Genomic DNA, 24,393 nt, shown 5'->3' on the forward strand with positions numbered 1-24,393 from the left:
TTTTTTGAGCTACAAACGAAAACAATATGGAAAAAAAAATGACTGTGTCCTTTCCAGTTGTTTGGCACATTTTACAAATGGAATCCAAAACAAGGAACTCAATTTAGAACCCAGCTTTCTTAAAATTAAATAACAAATTTGTGTTAACTTCATTTGTTGATCAGAAAATCAGTTATGTTGTAAAACAAAAAGAGTATTTTTGCATCAAGAAGGCTTCTTTTCATCTGCTTTTTAATTCAGGAGAGAATTTTGTTGATAAAATTCGAATTCAGTTTATTTACATTCAGACAATACAGCATCATTATTGGATTTATGTCTGAGTGCTAAAGCCTTATAATCATAACCCTATAAACATAACTCTCAGTTGTTAAGTTATCACTTACCCCTTAAACACTTTTAAGCTGTTAGGTTCATCCCCACACCCCCCATTCTGGAAATGATAGATGTTTGAATGAAAAGGACAAGTTACTGCTCCTGTGCTAAACAAAGCAGACTGAGTTCCTAAATCTCTTCAGTCAAAAGTGGCCTGTTATTAAAAACATAGTATGTGGCGATCTCTCTTAGACTGTTTTTCAAGCTCAGTGATTGCTCATACACAGGTCAAATTTACTTCACAACCCAGAACAACAGTTGGCATTTCACCCCTCAGGGCACAAACAGTACTCTGTATTCTTTCAATGGCACTAATGGTGTGTTAGCTATAGAGTTCATTCCCTGAAAATGGACAGTCTGAAATTCTTGTGGTTTTGCCTTGGTTTTTTTTGAAGTCTTCTTGTTTCTTCTTGTATATATCCATTTAGGGACCTTTGAATTTAGGTAGGAGACCATTTCTTTCTAAATCTTGGAAGTTAAGACTATCTTTCTGTGGCTGGCTGATAGCAAGCTTGCTCAGGCTGGGAAGTTGCATTGCATAGGTGCTGTTCTCAGCAGCTCTGCTCTCATTTGTTTTAATGAGGAAATCTTTCAGCCTTATCAGTGGGAGGTTCACATGGAAAGTGTTCAGTTTTAAACACCTGGGCTTGTAGGGCAGGGGCAAGCAAGCAACCAAATGCCTGATGCTTAAAAGCAGTCCAGGGTAACACATTTTACTTTTATTTGCAATAAACTAAGAGTTTATGTGTGTCAGTTAATGTAATCAAAACTGATTAAGTGCCACTCATCAAGTGGCAATAACTTGATTGCTTTCAGTCACTAATTTTCTCTAATCCGAGCAGAAAACAAACCTACCCTTTAGTCACTGATGCCTGTTCTTCAGTCAAAGGTGGCATGTTATTAAAAACATGGTATCAAAACCAATTCTTAGCTGGTATTTCAGCTACATCACAACATTTCTAGGTTTTTTCCAGTCTTGCTTATAGATAAATGATGATTTTGGTTGTATGAACAGTCCAACAACGGCAGTGCTGAATTGGCCTGAATTCTGATTGAGTTCAGCATTTTTCTGATTCAAAGTCCTACATCCTCTGGCTTAATCCAGCCACTCCTTCAACACACAAACCAAAGCCCCACACTGGTAGCTTCTTTTCCTTTACCATGGCTCCAGTGACCCCCAGGCAGACTACCTTCTGATTTTAATGGGAAAACCACTTACACCAGTGAGACACTCTGGCAAACCCATGCTCTGTTTCTCTTCAGGATTGCATAATTCTGTCAGACTTAATCGAGAACAGTTGCTCAGAGTTGTCCACTGTTCTCCTATAATCTAAATAGCCTGCTATATTATGATAGCATTAAAGCATTGAAGCTTGGTGGGTGGCTGAACCAATAAGATACAGATGATTTCTTGAGCTGTCTGTGTTTCCATATCTTGCACATCATGCTGGTACCCTTCTGTGAGGGCCCACTGTATCACTGTCGACGTGATTGCCTCAGGCAGACTACACAAGTTGGATGTGTGAGTGCAGTCTCTTTGGAAAAGGTTTAAGCTTCCTAAGCAAAGCAGCTGGGTCTGACATAAGAGGTTCTGGTGGTCCTCAAACTCTTCCAAAGGTACTAGGAGTTTCATGGGAGATGGAAGAAGCCTAGCATTGTTCCTACAGCTTATTATACAGAATGGGAAAAAATAGTAATAGTTCCCATTCTTTGAGTTAGTCAGCTAATTGTGATTCCAGCTTATCCAGCAATCCTGAATGAAGCTTATGGATTTGATGGGTCACAGAAACTTACTTAGTTGCCCTTGTCAGCCAGCAAAATCTCTTTTCTAGGCTACTTAAAAGGCAATGTGAAAGGATGCTGTGGCTACACAATAAGGTCCACAGGTAACTATATACTACTTCCTGGTAGTCCCTGGATGAAATCTCAAAATACTGATTTAGAATTGGTAGCACTGTTCCTTTCCAGTTCTTTAGTCTGTAATTTTTTCTTTCCAAGTCTTGAGAGATCTTCTCACCTTGGGTGCTAATGCAGTTCAACTTGAAGATTGCAGTTTGGGTAACCTAACACTGATGACTTCAGGAGACCAGTTTCCAAGTATTCAAAGGCTTCTTCACTAAAAAGGTGACATGAAACATTGAAGTACTTTCTTTTATAAAATATAATTGTATCTAGAAAGCTGCAGGTATATTAGTACATAGCATATCTTGGTTGGTATTAGGCATATGTAACAACCCACGTTTGTTTTGAGTTGTCTTTTGGATCTCTGATCATAAGCCAGCCAAGTATTATTTTCTTCATCAACATGTCATGGTGGAGTAACTTGATTTGTGCTCCCCATGAAGTTAATCAGGGTCTTTGGAAATACATCTGAAGTTTTTGCTAGTGAGATTTATACTGGAGAAATGTTTTTTCTCTTTGGTGTGTCTTTCTAAGTTTCACTTTATTAAGTAGTTAGTCAAAGGAGAACTACTGTAACCAGCTTTGTTTTGACTTGCATAATGGTCTTTTCAGGGACTGTGGCTTTTCTGAGTCAATCCTCTTGCATCTGGTTAAGCTCAATTAAATTTAGTATTTTGAACTCCCAATATTATAGCAATACTTTTCACTAATTAGGGCAAGCTGTGCTGTTGAATTATACAGAAGTGTCAGGAGGACATAACTGTAAGTGTTATAGAAAATTGTGGTGTTCCGGAACACTCATATGGTAGTTGATGAGAGTCTGCTTCATTCAGGGTGTAATTTCTGTATACTGTGAGAGAGAACAAGTGGTTTCAAGCAGCTCTTTGTAACAATCCTTTAAGAGACTTGTTCCCAGAAATAAAGAAATGGTTTGGGAAAAACAACCCACTCCCCTTTAGCTCATGGTTCCAACAACAATTTTCATTGCTTGCTCTCTCATCCATAAATCCCAACCTTCCTACAGTTGTAGTCTCTAGTCCCTGCCTTAAAAGCCTGATCATCCCCCAAATAGAGCTTAACCTTTCAAAGAAATGCAATTCACTAACAAGCCACTGGCTTTCTGGGAAAAGCTGTAACCCAGTTTCTGCCACACATCATAATGTAGGCACAATATTCAGAGCTGCCACTTATCCCATCCAGTCTTGGATAGGATGGGATATTGGTCATATTAGAGCTAGAAAATTGTTTTCAAAGTCTTTCAAGATAGAGATGACATGACTTAAGTGTTATTCCTGTAGAATAAGCTGACTTGAAACACTGTGATTTCTGATTCCACAAAACCAGCCCATCTGGATTCTCCAAATGCAGATGATAACAAAGTTCAAGCTGCATGGAGCAGCCAGCCACCCCTCCCACTCACTGTCCTTAAATGCAGCTTCTGATGACTAGTACCATTACATGATGTTTCCCCACTGCTCTGTCAGGGTGCAATCTAGAATCAGTTTTCATTGATGCTAAAATCTGAATCTAATCAGTGTGAATATTTCAGCATACCTAGTTCATATGTTTTGTGTGTGTGTATTTGGCTTCATTTATAAAAATATCCTAGCAGTTAGGGTATACTGTCGCATTACTCTCTGTCCTTCATTTGTGGTTTTCCTCATGGTATATTTGTGTTCCAGAATATATGTGAACAAAACACAAATGTCTCATGTAAGATGCATTTATAGCATGCCATTGGACAGTAAGTCTGAATCAGTCTTGTATACAGGGATGAGTAGATGTCATGTTAATTCAAATTTAGATGTTTAGACTGAAAAATGAGACTGTAATATATTTTCTGGTTCAAACAGAAGACTACTTTCATGTTCATCCTTTTTCTTATTTAGTACATTGTATGGATTTTCCCATACTTTTCTGTTTTCTATGTTCTTATATTAAAAAAATAAGTTAAAAATGCCCAAATACAATTCTGTAAAAATGGAGTAAATTCTTGTGACATTGTGACGAAAGTTCTTGCTCTCACAGTTCTTGCTGCTGAGCATAGTTCAAGGATTCCAGACAGCCGCTGTCCCCTTGGGCTTTTCAAAACTCTGTAGGCAGCTTTATTCTCTCATGGGCTATGTCCCAAGTCTGTAGCCAGAGGATCCAACACAGTCTGCCAGCTGGATTTAAAGCCTGACTGGCATCCTCAGCCATTCTTTATCCTGGGGAGATAAGTTTTTTATTCAAATGGAGGACTGTGGCAAACCAGTAAGATCATACTTTAAATTGGTACAAAGCATCAAGATTCTTTCTACTAGTTTACAATTTATGCTATAAAAATTCTATCAAGATTAAACAGGAATTTATTGTAACTTTATCTTGTCCATGAGAAATGTATGTGTCAAACTGGTGCATTTCCCCCCCACTATTTAAATAGTATAGAACTCTTATTTACCCTGTTTATATCTCCCAATAATCTCTTCAATATATGTCCTCAAGATCACTCAGCTGATATTCTTTATGTGTATGCAGAAAGTCTTAATCTGTGTTTACTAATAGCCTTTGCAAAGGCAAACCTTGAGGACCTTCCAGAATGAAGCTCCACACTGGCAAGTGCAGACTCACACTCCTAGTGGTCTGTAGTGTCTAGGATTCACTTCTTCTTAATGGCTATCTTGAGTTTTTTCTGACCACATTAAAAAAACACCCTCTCTTTCTTAACTATATCCTGACAGGTCTGCAGAATATCTCTCTAGTTACTCCTCTTATTAGATCTTACATTAAATTATCCCAGATTAATTACAAAATAAAGATTATGCAGTCACCCTTTCTACCCTCGTGTTAATCTTCCTGCCTGCTTCTCTCTCTGTCCATGCATGCATCTCTAAGTTCCTTATTAGTGAGGGCAAAGTTAATTACTGTTCTGTAATTCGGATAGAAGCAGAATTTTTGGACTTTTTATTTGTCAACAGTCAGCTGGACATATTCAACCAACTTCTAACTTAGTATAGCATTTTCATCTGTTCTCCGGGGTAGGGAATAGCATAGGTTTTATGAGATCAATTATAGTCATATAGGAAATGTTAGGAAGCAAAAGACAGAAAATTTGCAGGAGGCTAGGATTCATTACTTCACTGTGGCAAATAACATGCAATGTGGTATACAATCTTTGGTCTGTTAATGGAAATTTGTCCTGTGTTTTATGTAACAGTGATTCATCTTATGTGGACTGTTGTGTGCTTTATCAGTGTTCTTTGGTAGTGGGGAATTAATCATTTTAACTTTTGGGGCTATGTGAACATTATTCTGCTTTCAAACCTGTCTTTCCTTTGAAAAATGAAGATGTGAACAACTGTGCCAGGCATTCTAGTTAACAGAGTCCAACACTGATATGAACAATTTCTCCTAACCTTAAAGGCTAACATCTCTCTTTATATTTAGAAGCTTGTGGCATATTGCAGGATTTACTCTCCCTCTTGCTGCTACTGTGTGGCACTGTTGGGCCCAGAATCCAGAAAGAATCCCCTATCACCTTCGTATCATCTGTATGAGGATACTCATACATTGTAGTGTTTACTGCACTGCAGTACTCTGTGGATCAGTGGCATTTTGAGTCATACGTCCTTGCTCTTCTGTACAGAAATAACAGCTTCTTTAGACATGTCTACTCCATTTTTGAATACTCACTTTGTCCAGATTTTCTGACCCAGTGTGGATTAAAAATTACTCACCACATTATACAGTCGCTTTTCAATTCAAGTGGGTCTGGTGTGTGCTAAACTATTTGGTGACAGCTGTGGATACCTGTAATTCCAGTATCGTGCTTTCACCAAAATAATGATAATTTCTGGAATTGTTGCTTTTGACACAAGGAGCATTTGAAAAGTGAAAATTAAATTCTGGCTTGATTTCAGTACATTAAATTGTTACTTAATAATGCATCTTCTAAAAAATAAAAAGTTACAGTATGATATCAGTGTTGTCCAACAAAATGCAATCCAGAAAGAGCTCAAGTAGAATAAAGTTTGAAAATGAGAGGAGTGGAATCATGCTATTTTATGTAAAAGAAAAAAAAACCTCCAAGGCAGAAAGCTCAGGAACGTGTACTTGTTGCCTTTTATAAGTCCCTCAGAATTAAAGGCTGGCAAACAGGGGCACTGAATGGCAAGAAATGAAGAGCAAGAAAATGCCACTGCTAATAAGGAAGTCCACAAGAGATATTGAGATGGAGGACAATCTTATTTTCATATTTTTTGCCAATCTGCACTTTGACACTTAACAACTATATTGTAGCAGGATGTTAAGGCATGGATGAATAGTTTGTGTATTTGTGTCATGTATTAGGCATTCAGAAGAGAGTTTGCCATTGGCAGATGCTAGAAAGAACTATCTCTACACTATCTGGCTTATTTACAGGTAGAAAACATTTAATATTTGTGTTCTTTGTCCAGTCCTGCTGCTACCTGTAAACATTTTCATCTTCAGAATGCTACCCCTTCATAATTTCCAAATGTGGGAAATTGACTGGATCAGTAAAAAACGGGTTTGTGTTTTGAGCTGTGCCTCTTTTAAGTGTCAAAACAGAAGTGAAAATGGAGTGGCTATATGCAAACAGTAAAAATATTCTTTATAAAAGGTAAAAAATTAACAGGCATTACTGAGAAACAACTAAACCAGTTGTCATATATCAGATAATGTCATTTCACAGAACTTGAAGACAAAGAGTATAATTTTTCTGGAAGTGAGGTAGTGTAGTTACACTGTGGCTGTTTCAGTGGAGAATAGGAAAGAAAAAGACAAGAGGAATTTGGCTTGTCTTCTGCTAAAGCCTTTGTGTAATTCATTAAGCAATCCTAATCCAAAATGATAGTCTAGGGCATTTGCTAATGTTTTCATGACCCAGTGAAAACATAAAGAGATACTAATGCAGCTGCTCATTTACTCCCCTGTTAATACCCAACTGGATTTGGCTTCATTGAGTTATTAAAGACGCTGAGCATTCCTCCCATGGTGACATGTTTCTCTCAGTTTTGCTTACATGCTTTCCAGCCAGTCTGGGACTGTGGTTTCACTTGAAGCAACACCCTATTCTAACCACTCCTGCAAAGACTGTATTAAAACTGCAGACTTCTTCCACAGAGTCCATAAAAATCCACGCCTCTATTACAAAAGGAATAAAAGAGATGTGAATAAAAATGGTTACACAGATATTAAGTATTCTGATAATTTTTAATATTGGGGAGTTTTGTCCTTACAGACTGATTGTACAGAAGTACAGATTGCATGTACTGCTTTTTTAGTGGGTTTTTGCAATACTTGCAAACAATTTTTGTCTTGTGGACAGTATATAAATTGTAAGAATGATGTTGTAGCATCTCAGACACAAATCATATTTCTCCTTTTATCAGCCTTTTTCTAATTAGCTTTTCAAGGACTTGAAATCCATTGTTAAATACTCATATATTGCACTTAAACTTAAATAATATTAAAACAGCACAAAAGCAATAGTAGTTTCTGTGAGAAGCTGCAACTTGTAATTCATCATGATAAATTCACCACAGAAAAGTATAGGAAAATTAAAAACAGAGTCATATTGGATTTTTGTCTTTGGAAAATTTATTTTTACCTCAATTGCTGTCATATACTAGGTAAGATAACTGAAACCTGCAAGTTGTCCCTGTCCCCACGTTTTGACTCTATATCCTCAATGCTACAGATGCTACTCTTAAGCCCTTCAGTCTACTTGTATTTAGAATACTATATCTTTTTAAAACCGTTTCAGGTGGCAGGTTTCGGCACTGAAGAGAAGGAACTCCGCTTTCGCTTTCTCCCTTTTCCCCTACAATGCGTCATCCTGGCACCTTGCCCAGATGTCAGCCCTGGTGTAGGTGAGGTTGCCACAGCAACAGCACACACTTGGTCACACCCCCTATAGCTACAGAAGTCTCAGTCAGTTTGAAAGTTTTACTAGGTTTTCATTCATCTGCAATGCACTGCCCAGCCATCTGCGTTTAGTCACCCATCCAGTGCTCACAAGCCTGCTGGTAAATGGAGTAATTTTTGGAACTTTCACCTCCATCTTTTGGGATGAAATCTCTCAAGATTAGTCCTGGGTGGTCAGTCAGCTGCCCAACCTGCAATGAAGAAACCAGCTGGTCTGTCAGTCATCCCATAGACATGCCAGGCAGTTGGGCAATAACTAAGTTCAAATTTAATTTTCATAGAATGTGTAAAGCAATAGTACTGTGTAATTGCAGAAGAATAAAACTGGAGTTACCGACAGAGCATTTTAAAAGCCGATTTTCTTCCTGTTGAAGCAGCAGGATAAGTTTTTGGTAATACCTAACTCACAATTCTGCTTATTTTTTCAGACATGGAGATGACTTGATTGTGACGCCGTTTGCTCAGGTAGGCACAATTTTGCTATATTTCTCACATGATCTTGTAATTTAAAGACTAAATGGCCAAACTAGTTGTTTTCTATCATTATTATTGTATAAGATATGTTTGCTTGAAACAAGAAAAATGTCTAAACAGAAAGGTGTAAACTTCCCACTCTCATTACTTACACCTCTCTTTCTTAAAGCTTTTTGGTTATCTGAAAATTGAAGTGCAACAGCACAATAAACACCTTTGATCTCTCTTCAAATACTGTAACAGGCAGTCATAATGAAGACAAATCTCTGCTTTCTGTTATTCTATTACTTTTTATAATTACAATTTCTTCATTTGGTCATATTTTATGCATTAAATAAAATGTGATTTCTAGACATAAGTTTTACCTAGAATACTTATGTTCTTTTGCAAAACCATGTGTTTGGTTTTTCTATTCAGAGTCTGTTTTATAAAATATCACCTCAAAATTCTTTATAATTCAGATCAAGTCTTCACAATTTTTCACAATAGAGCTGTCTTATCATGTATGAAAAGTTAATATTGATATTCTTTGAACTCATGATGATAGATTTTACTCTGAAATAGATAGGAATGAAAATCAATTCAGTGTAATTACAAAGTCATATGTGATTGTAGGTGAATGGAAAAAGAAAGGTTAAGTCACATAGCAGTCTCAAATAACAATAAAATGTGCAACTTTAGTCTCAATATGCAGGTTGCTCTGGTCTAATAATAAGCTGTTAAAAGAATATTTATTTAATAGTTTATTAGATATTTAATTATATTGTAAGCAGATACAGTGTTTATAAAACTGGGAGCAAGTTCTTAATATGAATAATACCATCATCTTTTATTAGCAGAGAAAACATTAAGCAAGGGCATTTTATAAAAATACTCTGAAGTCTCTGAAATATTAAATATACTTAAACAATAATGGAAGAGAAGAAATTACAGGAAAAAAAATTAAAAAAAGTCAAACAACTTCTGGTTTTATTTCCTTAGGAAACTGAAAACCTAACTTTTAAGCACAGAAAAAAATATAAATTTTATGATGCTCAAGCAATCCAGTAATATTTACTATCGTTCCTGTTCATTGTAATCTGATTTTTGTTTGCAAATTGTGCCACGTAGTTTCCCTAGAACACAGTTTTCCTAGGTTCTAGCTTCCCTAGAAAACAGCAAATAGTACACCTCATTTATGGATATCCTTTTCCTGGGAACAAAACACCCTTTCTTTTAAGGGCAGTTCTGTATTCTTGTTGGCATTAATGGATGTGGTTCAGCAAATAGAGCAAAAGCAGTTGAATGCTATGGCTACTTTCACCAAGGTACTGTAATTGATTGTGAGCTTTTCCAGTGCAAAACCCTGTTAGCAGTGATTTAAGTCAACTTGGTTTTATTTCTGTGGAACAAGAGAAAAAGCACTTACAGGGTGAATGATCATGTCACATTCCCTGACACAGGAGAAACTGAGATGCAGTTGAGAGAGTGTGCCTAATAGAGGGGAAGTGACATCTGACTAGACTCTTAGGAAAAACATCACCTTTATCTAAAAAGTATAGAATATGCAAAATCTCATCTCCAAGTGGGGCCTGATGACAGAAGAAGCACTGAGCCCATCCCTCTGAGTTACATTAGCAGTGTTAGGACCTCACTCAGGACTTCAGACACTGGATGCCATCTCCCAGTACAATGTCCACACGTCCCAGTACATGTCCACATCATAAAAACTACCACTTTAATGTCTTCCTAAAGCAATATTTTAACATGTAAGTGCATTTTTTGTGTGCATCACAGTGTGAGGAACACATTTTCAAGTTATTTCAAACCATCTGTATTTTCTTCACTTGATCAGGAAGCTTATTTCATTTGATCATGAGCCACCTGGTGGTAATAATCCTAGTTTAGCATTTGAGTTTCTTTTCAGCATATCACCATGGTAATGCAGCTGCATTTTCTATGTGGAGGCAGAGTGGCATACTGTGTCCCCCACATAGAAACTGGTCCCAGGACGTGATAATTTACTATATTTACTAGAATGGAATTTTTAAAGCAAAAATTAAAAAAAAAAATTATCACAAGGATATTGTCAGTTGCATTTCCCTATATTCTAATATACAGCAACTGCTGTAATTTAATTATTCACAGAATTTCACTTTACAAAATAATTTGAGGGATTTGAAACTTAAGGAAAAAATCTGTAGGTTTTTAATTACCAAAAAAAAGTTCAATATTTAAAATTTGTTTGCAACTGTTTATATATAACTTGATTTTGAAAATATTAATATTTACTTAGAGATTAAGCCTAAAGCAGTTTGCACGTGATGGGTTGCTTTATGCCCACAAATGTAACTCTAGAAATACTAAGCACAAGTAGAACCTCTGTGGGCAGCATTAACTGTCACTTAAAGAAAATTGTAGTGGAAAATTGAAATATTATTTTATGCGCTTCTAAGATAATACACTTATAAATATTAATACCTTTATACAAGAAATCAAGTTGTTTAGATCCATTGTAGCCAATGACCAACCTTTTTGTTTTCACTTACACATTTATTGCAATGTATGTGGGGGTGGCTTGTACTTGCAGAAACTGTCAATATATGTGCATTTATAACCATAGAATCATAGAATTGTTTATGTTGGAAAGGATGTCCAGGATCATCAAGTCCAACTGTTAACCTAAAACTGCCAGGTCCACCAAACCATGTCCCCTAGCACCACATCTACATGTTTTTTGAATGCTTCCAAGGATGGTGATTCCACCACTTCCCTGGGCAGGCTGTTCCAATGCAGACCAACCTTTCAGTGAATAAATTTTTCATAACATCCAATCTAAACTTCCCTTGGTGGAACTTGAGGCCATTTCATCTCAGTCATGGGAGACTTCAACCTGCCATATGTCTGCTGGAAACTCCACACACATAAAGGAGGCAGTCTAGGATGTTCCTGGAGTGTGTGGAAAATAACTTCCTGTTGCAGCTGGTAAGTGAGCCTACCAGGGGCGGTGCCTTGCTAGACCTGCTGTTTACAAACACAGAAGGGCTGGTAGGAGATGTGGTGGTCAGAGGCTGTCTGGGGCGCAGTGACCATGATATAATAGAGTTTTCACTACTCAGTGAATAAAGGAGTGGTGTCAACAAAACCTCTACCCTGGAGAGTTTACACTGGTCCGGAGAGTCCCTTGGGAATCAGCCCTTAAAAACAAAGAGGTCCAGGAAGACTGAACATACTTTAAGAGAGAATTCTTAAAGGCACAGGAGCAGACTGTCCCTTTGTCTCAAAAGACAAGTCGTGAGGGAAGACGATAGGCCTTGGCTGAGCAGGGAGATTTTGCAGGAACTCATGGAAAAAAAGAGGATGTCTCATCTTTGGAAAAAGGGACAGGCAGCTCAGGAAGTGGTTAAAGATGTCATTAGTTCATCTAGAGGGGGCCCCCTGGTGGTCTAGTGGTTAGGATGCGGCGCTCTCACCACTGCAGCCCGGGTTCAATTCCCGGTCAGGGAACTCCTCCGGGCAGATGGAGCTCGTCAGCCCTGTAAGGCCATCCATCTAAGAGAAGGTCACTCTAAACAAACCCACGTCCTGAGGACCTCACTGCCACTGTCCAAGCTTCCTCGGCCCCAGCAGATGAACCTCAGGATTAAAGGGTGGGCTCAGTTCAGCGCACACTGTGTCTCACCTAAAAAATCCACTACGCAGGCTCGAAGGGTAAAGACCTTTCCCAAATCTTCGCTCACGAAGACTGGCCATGATGAGTTCATCTAGAAAGAAAATCAAAAAGGCAAAAGCTCAGTTAGAACTTATTCTGGCCACTTCTGCAAAGGATAATAAAAAGTGCTTTTATAAATACATTAATAACAAAAGGAGGGTCAAGGAAAACCTCCATTCTTTATTGTATGTGATGGGGAATATTGTCACCAAAGATGAGGTACTTAAATGACACCTTTGCCTCAGTCTTCAATGGTAAGACAAGTGATCCTCAGGGCAACCAGCCCCCTGAAAAGGTGGATGGGGACAGGGAGCAGAGTAGACCCTCTGTAATCCAGGAGGAAGCAGTTAGTGACCTGCTGTGCCACTGAGACACTCACAAGGGGGATCAAATGGGATCCATCATAGGGTGATGAGGGAGCTGGCAGAAGAGCTGGCCAAGCCACTCTCCATCATTTATCATCAGTCCTGGCTGAGCAGAGAGGTCTCAGATGAGTGGAGGGTGGTCAATGTGACGGCCATCCAAAAGAAGAGTTGGAAGGAGGATCCAGGGAACTATAGGCTTATCATCCTGACCTTGGTGTCTGGAAAGGTTATGGAGTAGATTATTGAGTGCCATCATGTGCCATGTACAGGACAACCAGGAGATCAGACCCAGCTGTAAGGGTTTAGGAAAGGCAGGTCCTGCCTGACAAACTTGATCTCCTTTGATGACCAGGTGACCCACCTAGTGGATGGAAGGAAAGGCTGTGGATGCTGTCTACCTGGATTTCAGCAAAGCCTTTGACACCCAGCAGCATTCTCTTGGAAAAGCTGGCATCGCATGGCTTGGACAGGTGCACTCTTCCCTGTGTTAAGGACTGTTGGAATGGCTGGGTCCAGAGAGTGATGGTGAACAGAGGTACATCCAGTTGGCAGCCGGTCACTAGTGGTGTCCCCCAGGGATCAGTGTTGGGCCTAGTTCTATTCAATATCTTTACTGATGATTTGGGTGAAGGGATCAAGTCTACCCTTAGTAAATTCACAGATGACACCAAGTTGGGTGGGAGTGTTTATCTGCTGAAGGGCAGGAAGGCTCTGCAGAGGCATCTGGACGGGCTGGATCAATGGACCAAGGCCAATGGTATGAGGTTCAACAAGGCCAAGTGCTGGGTTCTACATTTGGGTCACAACAACCCCAGGTAGCACTGCAAGCTGGGGACAGAGTGTCTGGAAAGTAAAAGCAAAAAAGGACCTGAGGGTACTGGTAAACATGAGCCGATAGTGTGCCCAGATGGCCAAGAAAGCCAATGGCATCCTGATTTTTGCCCTATACTGGCACTGGTGAGGCCACACCTTGAGTACTGTGTCCAGTTCTGGGCTGCTCAATATAGGAAGGATATTGAGGTGCTGGAGGAGGTCCAGAGAAGGGTAAGGGAGCTGGTGAAGGGCCTGGAGCACAAGTCCTGTGAGGAGAGGCTGAGGGAGCTGGGGTTATTTATCCTGGAGAAGAGGAGGCTCAGGGGTGACCTTATCACTCTCTACAGCTACCTGAAAGGAGGTTGTGGCCGGGGGTGTTGGCCTCTTTTCCCATGCAACTAGCGATGGATGAGAGGACATAGTCTTAAGCTGCACCAGGGGAGGCTTAGGTTGGACATTAGGAGGAATTTCTTCATGGAAAGGGTGATTAGACATTGGAATGGACTGCCCAGGGAAGTGGTGCAGTCACTGTCCTTTCAGGTGTTTAAGAGAAGACTGGACATGGCGATTAGTTGCATGCTCTAATTGACAAGGTGGTGATCAGTCAAAGGTTGGACTTGATGATCTCAAAGGTCTTTTCCAACGTAATTAATTTTGTGAGTCTGTGATTCTGTGATTCTGTGATCTTGTTCTATCACTTGTTACCTGGGAGAAAAGACTGACCTGCACCTGTCTACAACTCCTTTCAGGTAGTTGTAGAGAGTGATAATTTTTTTATGTCACTGTTCCCTGGGAATGCAAATCTGATGGCATATATTTTTATTCCTTGCTGAATGTAAAATATGTAACTGTGCCTCCTTTTCTCCAGACTAAACAACTCCAACTCCCTTAGCCTCTCCTTGTAAGACTTGTGTTCCATTAATGCTATAAGCATCTAGGATGCTGGGCAGGTACTGGACATTTCACTCCTGGACCTAAAGAATAAAGAGGAGATACAAAACAACAGTCAAGACTCTGCTTTCTGAAAAAAGGACAGATTCATATTATTTCAGACATTAGAAAATTCTGGTTATGTGTACACATAGAGAGACACCCTTGCAGCCTGTCTGGGACCTGAGCATGGGTCCAGCAAGCCTCGTTAGCCTCCACTCATAACTGGCCTTGAGCAACCTTGCAGCTCTGACCACTTCTTTTCTCGGTGCCCCTGCTGTTTAATGTCCTGTTATTTCAGATCCAAAACATACCTAAGCTAGCTTCATGTTTTCAGATGGCAATGTGTCTAGCCTACTAACCTGTCTGAAACTGCTCTGTGCAGCAAGTACAGAGCCATTCATTGCCATTCAGAACAAGCAGATCGGAGAAGCATGGTTATACCTGAGGTCACTCTCTGAGGAGTCACTTCATTACCTTAATTATGTGCTTCCAATTCTCAGTGCACCTGCATATGCAGCCAGTTTGAGTCCAACAGGGTTTATTGAGTAGGAACTTGAAGCCAGGAAAACTGACTATATTTTTTCATGCCCTGGAACAGCTCTGGAAGCCACATAGATACCTTTCTCTGAAAATACTAGGACACACAAACCATCTCAGCATCCTGACACATGTAAACTGAACCCAGGCAGATGGACAAAAGAGAAGTAAAAATGGACTGCAGTCACTAAAATGAGCCTCTTAATAGCCAAACTTCTTCTTTATGCTTTCCTTTTCCTTCTACCTTCAACTCATATTTTCCTTTTACAATATTTTCATGCTTCAGTACTTTTTCACTGTATTTGAAGTATTTGGTTTTGGATCTCTGAACTCCAAGATCATCTTTCACCTGCCCAGTTCATGCCTGATTTCCATCTGTCTACATGCAACATCTAAATACAATATTTTTTAATGTCACTGTTCCCTGGGAATGCAAATCTGATGGCATATATTTTTATTCCTTGCTGAATGTAGAATATGTAACTGTGCCTCCTGATCTTTGGAAAGAAAAACATAATGAAATTAATACCATCTAGTTAAACAAATGTATTTTTATTATCTCATTTGGTAATTACTTACTATAGCTTGAACACTGCCAGTTATTATTAACTTCTGAATATTTTCTGTTACAGGCTTTCATTAATTTATTCTTTTCAGTCTCCCATCTCCTTCCTATCTCCTATATAAATTTAAGGTGCTATGAAAAGAGGGTTGTGTCCTCCTCAAATCAGACCTCTAAAACCCAAATTCCCATTCCTGCTTTCATTATCCCTCTGGTGAGTTCACCAGCCCAGTCTGGGCTGGGAAACAAAAATGGGCAACTTCTGCAGACACACCAGTGGTTAGTGTGTCTGCTTCCTCCCAGTTCCAGCATGGTTCCAAAGAACTCATGGTTCCTGTCTGACATCAACTGAACTAGCTCTCTCTTGTTAGAGAGGTTCATCTTATTATGCTTATGTGGTACAAAATTTATTGCATTTATCTATCTGCCTTCAGAAGAGAGTGCCTGTGCCACTTATAACAAGAAGACACTCCTCTACTGCATCTACTATATGATATCTTGCATGAAATTAAGTCCAGAAAGGAAGTAGTTTTTCTTTTCCCAATGTGTAAAGTTTGTAAGAACTTTACAGTGCAGCCATTTTCCCTTCCTCTTTTTCTGGTCTTCTGCACTAAGTCCCCAAATCAACTGTGCATCTTAAAGGAGACACATATATTTTTCCTGGCAGTCTAGACAATCTTATTCCCTTTGGAGTTTGTGGGGACTGAATGGCAAATGGAAGATTCTCTAATTATTTCTTATGCATGAAGTATGAGGCTTGAAAGGGGTAAGATCTTCCAAACTCAAACACTTTCATGGTAATTTTAAAGAAATAAGTAGTATTCTAAAATGAAAAACTTTCCTCCTTCTCAAGTAAGCTTGCCTTTATCAAACAATGAGTTGTTTATGGGGAAAAAAAAAGAAATAAACTATGCTCTCCTATTACAGACATGTTATTGTTAAATAATGGTCAAAGGCTGCAGACTAACCAACCCTGGAAACCTTTTACAGTTGTTTTGCAATGCCCTTTCCTTTTTCGTTCAGCACAGTGGAGCAGAGAGAAATCAGTCTCACTTGTGCAGACATTTATACTGAAATCACTTTGTCTGTTCCAGGTGCTGGCCAGCCTGCGTACTGTACGGAATAACTTTGCTGCATTAACCAATTTACAAGATCGGGCACCCAGCAAGTGAGTGTCATTTTTTGGCCACTGAAATTTTTGCAGTGATACTTTTTAATGTAAACTGAAAATGATGATTAGATGTTACAGATTTCAGCCTGTGCCACTGAACCTGCATAAAACGTGCATGAGTAATAGCTTATTAATCCCTTGAAGATGTTATTCTTGGTAGCTGAGACAAAAGCCCCCTTGCCTTCTAACTGATCTTGCATTGCTGTCCTCACATAAACTTGGAGTGGTTTTGTGCAACTGTATGATTTTCAATAAATTGGTCATATGTCAAAGATCATTCAAAGATGATTCAGGCACAGTCTGAGTCTTGCAAATGATCCTGAGTAAGCAGACAGCTTCAGTCAGTGAGAGCTGCTTGCATGATCTGAACCTAGAACTCTGCCTAACTCATCCAAGATAGTGACATCCCACTCATGCAGAGTAATTCATAATTATAAATGAGGCATTATAAATATGATCTTTCTCCAGTCATGTTACAGAGTCACAGTGAACATGAATGTTACCTACACTGGCAAATTTCATAGTGCAGTCATTTCTCTCACCCAAAATGTGCATCTCTAGAGCTTAGAAGTAATTAGCATTCCAAAGACAGTTGCCTACCATTGCATATGCAATGCTACCAGAAGGTATTTCCATGTCTCTTTGTTGGAATATGCAGACCTTAGGTGTTCCCTGCTTTCACTCATCCATAACTCACATCCCTATGCAGCTGTGTCAGTCCAATATCTTATAGCGTTCTTCAGTGGGCAAAACATTCCACTGAACTGTTTGCCTTAAAGCTTATTGTGAAACGTAGATGCAAAAAAATGTGTGAAATGTACAGAAAAAATAATAGAGTGAAAAATAATTAAAAGAAACATTTCAAGTCAGAGAATATGGGAAGCACAAGACTTGTTAGAATAATGCTAACTATGTATATAAATCATATTTTAAACTAGGTAGAAGCTCTATGTATGATTCGGCAGGCTTTTAATAAACTTCTAAGTTCCTAAAATATTCCTATCTTAGAGTTCCCAATCTGCAGAGAGGTTTCAGAGAGGTCAGTTAGGAATTCTCTTCTACACCAGAAAGAAATATCTGCTGTAAATGAACTTTGGCAATGCCAGCGTAGTCCATTCCAAATTAATTTCCCAAGGTTTTTTTTCCCAATATTTTATTTCCCAATATTTTCTATTATATTGTTCAAGGATTTAGTCATCTGTGAGTTTATCAGGCTTAGACCTTTTTTATTTTCTTTTCAATAGACGATCACCAATGTGTAACCAACCATCTATTAACAAAGCAACTATAACAGGTAAGAAGAATTTATTTATAAAACCGTCTCACTGAACACTGTATTTTATAAAAATAACCTTATATTGTCTCCTTGTATATCTCCTTATATCTTTTTTATTAAAGAGGTTTTGAGTCATGTCATGACTCAAATTGGTGACTTTTAGTGTTCTATCATGTTAGCTTTTGATTTCTGTCTTATTAACCTGGTTTTAAGTTCTTTCCCAATTCTTTTTTCTTATATAGCAGTGTGTGACTGTTTCATGATTACATTCTTTAGTACCTTCTTGTAATGAAACCTAGTAGAAAAAACTGGTATGAGGAATGTATCGATCTTTCTTTTTGGGATATAGAGTTCTGTAGCTATAAAGGGGCAAAGTCTTTGCATTACAAGCACTTAGGCAATGAGAAGAAATTATCAAAACTGATTTTTCTGATTTAGGATGGTAAATTCTATTTCTATAACATTTGTAGTTAAGACAAAAAAGTAATTTCCTTTTAAAAGACTATTATTTCTAAGGAAACATTAACTAGCACTGTAAATTATGTGAATACTTTGGAAAATTCTACCCTACAGCACTTTTGCTTATTTTTATGGCAACTTGGTCTTGGTCATCTTTATGGGAATACAGTTTATTTGACCCCATATTTTTTGCATCATGTTAGTTCACATGTTCTTACACTTAGTAATTTTCCAGGTAGTTACTTTCTCTATCATGTTCTGTCAGAGTGAAAGAGCATTTGCTTTGCCTCTTGATGAAAGTATAAAGACAGTTACTAAACAGGCAAATTATCATTTAAACCAAAGCCAGAAACATAATTTTCCATAATTTTCAAAATACCTTTTGCCTTTTTAATTATATGATAGCTTTGTAATTCAAGGAAGAAATGCTACTTCCCCAGTTTTGAGAAGAAGCGTGCCTTTATAATGTTAAATAGTTTCTGTCTTTAGGCTCTGAAATATGTTAAAATGGATGGTGTTTTTCAGCTAACCTACCACAATATCCATATTTACCTCAAAAGAACACAATCGTGGCAGTTCTGTACAGCTTTATTCTCCTAGGAACTAATCATGCAACATGACCATTTATGTATAGGGCTTAACAGGAAACAGAAGGTTAAGTCTTCAAATCTATAAACAGAAAGGCATCCTTGTTTAAGAATGTTCTGCAATCACACTTAAATTCATGTAAATTAAATAAATAAATGGAAAGAAGATAGATAGATATAAATAAATTATAATCACAATCCTTTGTTAATATATTCCTTTAAGAGGTAATTGGTTTCAAATTGCTCTCCATAAGCCATTACTTGAAAATACTCCATACTCGAAATAGGACTCCTTCTTTGGTTTCAAGGGACTAACTTTAGAAAGCCCATTACACAGTAAAATTTGTGACAATAAATAAATACAATATCCACAAGAGCAGATGTGCATACATGTGAACACACAGCGGGCCTACCTCACATGCTCTCCCACAGTCACTTGCCTGAGGTCAGCTTCTTTTCTCCAGCAGGAGAAGCTGCTCAGACAGCAAGACCAAGGATAGTCTCTGTTGGAAGATGCTGTTGCTCTTTTTAAATTCTCCCTGATCTGAAGGTTTCCATTCAATTAATCCTTAGAGGATATTTACATATCATCCAAAATTTTAATGTTTAGAAGGAAGGTGGTACAGTAAGGGCTGCAATTAGAAAATGCTTCTTTGCCAATAAATTCAAAGGAAGCAAGAAAAGGCAAAGAATACTAAGGATAATTTAATCTAATTTAGTTTTATCTGATTTCTCAGAGATGCTGCTGGAATTGCTGTGCCCAAATTATGCATTGGACTGGATGAGCTGGGGTTCTGTGCATTGGTGGATATAAGTGGTTGAAAGACTTTAACGATAAAGAAAAAATATTAAGCCAGTATAAAGCACGAAAATGGCTACAATTCATTCTGGAGACTGAGGCTGGATACTATTTTGCATGAATAGGTTTGCCTACTCTTAGTTACAGCCTGGTTTTGGTATTTCCATAGCAACAAAGTTCATGGCATAGGCACAGAAGTATGCATGGTTATGTCCTTGGGGCATACAAAATCCTAGTAAAACACCTTGCATTACAGCACTATGTTAAGTATGAAGATATATTGTAAACACTTTTCCTGCTCTTCACAGAATATTTGAAAACCCTTTCAGACACTACTAAGCTTTTTCAATGGGGAATGTTCAAAATGTAGCTTATGCAGATCCTTCCTGCTGAGAAATCCTCCTGGTTGTGCTGTTTTCAGAGTTTGTGTCATGGAAAACCCAGAACAATACACTAGACAGGTAGAGCCTTATCACATCATCCAGACAGCTCAGCTAGCAATCTCATTGGGAACTGATCACCAGTGTAACAAACTAGGTAACAAACAGAGTCACTAAACTATATAAAACATAAACCAGAAAACAGACACTTAAGATGGAGATTTTATGTTACTAAGCTTCCTGGAAGACATGTCTTTGGGAAGACTCTGTCTGAGGAAACGAATGATCACAGGAGGGAACTACTGCAGAAGATATGGGGGAAACAACAAGAGAAATATGAAAAGGAATTTGGTAAAGCTAAGTGACTAAAATAGTAAGAGCAAAATTCCTATTTTAAGAATTCACCCAGAGGCACAAATTTGTTGACAAAATACCTTAGCAAAAAATGAAGAAACTGTCAAATTGAGAAGTCAGGTGGCACAGGAATCATATGTTCAAATTCTTAGGAGCAACAGCAACCATGGTGGCCTTAAAATTTACAGTGATTTTTTAATGTAAATATGTAGAAGTTGATGATCAAAATAAAATCTATACAATATATCCACATGAATGCATTTTGTAGCTTTATTGATAGAAGCTAATGAATATCAATGACATACTTGAAATTCAGTATCAGCCAATTGTGCTATACCATACTGAGTACTCCTTTTGCAGACAGATTGGGGGTGAAATGGGAGCTTTTTCTGTAACAACAGACCTTTTAGATTGTACTTTTCGTACTTGCTTTAGACTCTAGGCTGTAAATATCTATTTTATCTATAGTCAGTGTGAATAAGAGCACATGAAAACTTACTTCTGTTAGATGTTGTCTTCAAAGGGAGATGAATTCCTCCCTAAAAGTGCCATCTCTCTCCCATGACTGAGACCAGCCTGGGATAACTCTGTTTGCTATACAGTACTTCCATGTTTGGTGTTCTGTACTTCCACTAGAAGAGAGGTTCCTCTCACTATGAATCATATTTTCTGGGCCGTGACCAAGAGGTCACTTCTGTTTCATTTCAAGTGGACATAGTTCTCTTAACACAACTAGTAAAATATAAATGTTTTGTTTTCAAAAAAAATGAAACTATCTGTGACTCAAGGATTGAACTTGCAGGTTTTATACTACAATTCTGTCCTCTCATCCAGATCACACTTTCTGAGTTTGCCTTTGAGGAGATTGTGAGAGACAGTGTTGAAAGACTTGCTGAAGCTGAGTTAGAAAATATTCACTGCTCTCTCCTCATCCATTCAGGTAGTTGTTTCATTGTAGATGGCAATCGGGTTGGTCAAGCATGATTTACCTTTAGTCAATCCATGCTGCCTACTCCTGATCACCTTCTTGTCACCCATGTGGCTAGATGGCTTCTAGAAGGAGTAGCTCCAGGGATTGAGGTGAGGCTGACTGGCTGGTAGTTCCCTCAGTCCTCCTTCTTACCCTGTTTGCAGATAGGGGTGATATTTGCTTTCTTCCCATCCTCAGGCACCTCTCCTGATTGCCATGACCTTTCAAAAGTGATCATGAGCAGCTTCACTATGGTTTCCAACAGCACTCATGGATGCATCCTGTCAGGGCATATGGACTTGTGGATGTCAAATTTGCCTAGGTGTTCTCCAACCCAATCCTCCTTGGCCAAGAGAGGATTCTTTTACCCAGATCTCCTGGGTCAGAGATGCCTGAGGGCCGGTATTGTCAGTGAAGACTGATGCAAAGAAGGCATTCAGTAACTCTGTCTTCTCTGCATTGTCTGTTACCAGGGCCCCCCTCCATTTAGTACCAAAGTAGTCTTTGTTTTCATTTTGTTATTGATGTATTTGAAAAAGTCATGTTTGGGATTCTGCCATAGCACAACAAGGAATAAAGTAAACATGAGAACAGGAGTGGACAAAAAAATCAAAACCATACCAAACCAACAAATAAGCAAACAAGAAAACCCCAAACAAAACCAAAACCAAACCAAACAAAATGTCCAACAACAACAGCAACAACAAAAGTATTCCTATGGTAAACTGCAATGTCAAACCTTTTTGGCAGAGGTGATGTAAAATGCCTGAAATCCTCATTCAAATTTATTGATTGAAGGGTGCTTTCCTGAAGCACTGGAGAAACCTGACAGCCTATTTTGAAAGAGGGATTTGTTTGATAAATTGGCCTTTGTTCTTTGTGTAGTATGTTGAGTGATATGTAAATGTTCTGTTCCTTGTACTTTTGCTTATACCCATACACCTATGGATATTTTGAATGCATTTAACTCACTTCAGTCAATTTTTTTTATTTCACTGTAAATAGCACAGACACATTCTCAAGTGTGAATGTGATTTGTAGCATTTTCACCTAATTCAGACAGTGGTAGATGCCATCTGTTATTTGAGAAGTTAGCACATATGTATCTGCAGACTCACAGCAGGTTAACAGTATACATCACCAGTGGTTGAATTCAAAATTTGCAAGTGCTTATATGCACAGAAATCACTGGCACACACATGCCAGTACACTTCAGTTTACTTCCTAGGGGACTTTGTGTAATACTCACATTTAGGACCAGAATTCTCACTAAGAGTCAGTTAAATGTGCCCTTTTAACTTCTCCGAATGCTTTTAAAATTCCCTTTCTTTGTAAATTGCATGAAGACATCAATATTCATTACAACTGTTTCCTCAAATGGACCCAAACATAACATTCTTTTGTTTAGTGTGGATTTTAATATGTGAAGAGTAGTAGAACAAGAGAGAAGAATTGACAAACTGGATAAAACTATATTCATGTTAACGAAGTCCTGAAAATGTGGTTTTTTTGAAGATACTCACAGCACATATACATGTTAAGTGCTGCTTGTCACTGTCAGTCAGATAAATAAGTATGTATCATTTTATTACTTCTGTCCAACTCAATTCCTTCCTGGATGAAAAACTGAATATAAGCTAACAGTGCGTGCTTACAACCAGTCACAAAAAGCTAATCACACCTGCTCTGCATCAGAAAAGTATGTCCAGCAGATCATGTTTTCATGGACCTCACCTGGGGCACTGCATCTAGATCTAGGGCCCCCAGCATAAGAAAGACTCATACCTTCTCAAGCCAGTCCAAAGAAGGACAGGAAGATGATCAGAGAGGGCTGGAGCACCTCTTCTGTGAAGAAAGGCTGAGAGAGTTGTTCTGTATGGGGAACCAGAGGAGGCTCCAGAGGAGGTGACATTACTGCAGCCTTCCAGTACTTAGAGGGGCCTATAAGAAAGCTAAAGAGGGACTATTTCCTATAGGAAAGCTGAAGAGGGACTATTTACAAGGGTGTGTAGTGATAGGACAAGGGGGAATGGCTTTAAGCTGAAGGAGGGCAGGTTTAAATTAGATATTAGGAAGAAATTCTTTACTGTGAGGGTGGTGAGGCACTGTGGGGTGGAACAGGTTGCTCACAGAAGCTGTAGATGCCCCATCCCTGGAAGTGTTCCAGGCCAGATTGCATGAAGGTCGGAGCAACCTGGTCTAGTGGAAAATGTTGGATCTAGATGATCTAGATGATCTTTAAAGTCTCTTCCAACTCAAACCATTTAATGTTTCTATGAATTCTAATAGTAGATAAAGAACCCCAGATTTATATTTTGGAGTCCAGAGCATACACAGATTTAGCTTCCCTTGAAATCCCTCCAGCTGGTCCATGTAGTTCAGTAGCCAATTAGGAATGCAGATGTCCCTTGTTTTAGCTACTTTCAGCGATTTCATTTTTGCAAAATAAGCTCACAATTTGCTAACAAATGTATGGAATACAGGATTGACAATCATCAGTTTTAGTGGAGTTGAACCAATTCTAGAGGAGTTGAATGAATTCCCCATCATTACAGTACAAAACACTTTAAGTAACCTGTATATTGTTTTCTTAAACAATGAATAATATTTTGCAGATTTGGAAAACAGCAACATTTACATCATCTACTCCTTTCAGTTAATCATTAAAGCCGTTATCTAGAACATGATAACTAAACAGAGGGTTATCTCATTTATAGCTTTGTTAACCCCAATAAAAACAAAATCATATAGCTCTGTGAGATACAGGACACAAATTACATTCAGACTGAAATTCATTCATACATCTCCTGACCATAGTAA

General features: G+C 38.4%; 1 protein-coding gene across 3 annotated transcripts in view; it reads left to right on the top strand.

Annotated features, from left to right (window-relative positions):
- PDE4D (phosphodiesterase 4D) overlaps positions 1–24,393 on the top strand; it is a 340,514-nt gene that overhangs the window by 230,283 nt on the left and 85,838 nt on the right. For all 3 annotated transcript variants that reach the window (XM_018070368.1, XM_018070370.2, XM_018070369.2), the window contains 3 exons: positions 8,631–8,667; positions 16,672–16,745; positions 17,993–18,042. In XM_018070368.1, coding sequence (XP_017925857.1) covers positions 8,631–8,667; positions 16,672–16,745; positions 17,993–18,042 — 161 coding nt within the window. The remainder of the gene's footprint in view (positions 1–8,630; positions 8,668–16,671; positions 16,746–17,992; positions 18,043–24,393) is intronic.

Source organism: Manacus vitellinus, unplaced genomic scaffold (assembly GCF_001715985.3).
Source record: "Manacus vitellinus isolate BGI_N305 unplaced genomic scaffold, ASM171598v3 scaffold_18_pilon, whole genome shotgun sequence".
Lineage (NCBI taxonomy): Eukaryota > Metazoa > Chordata > Aves > Passeriformes > Pipridae > Manacus > Manacus vitellinus.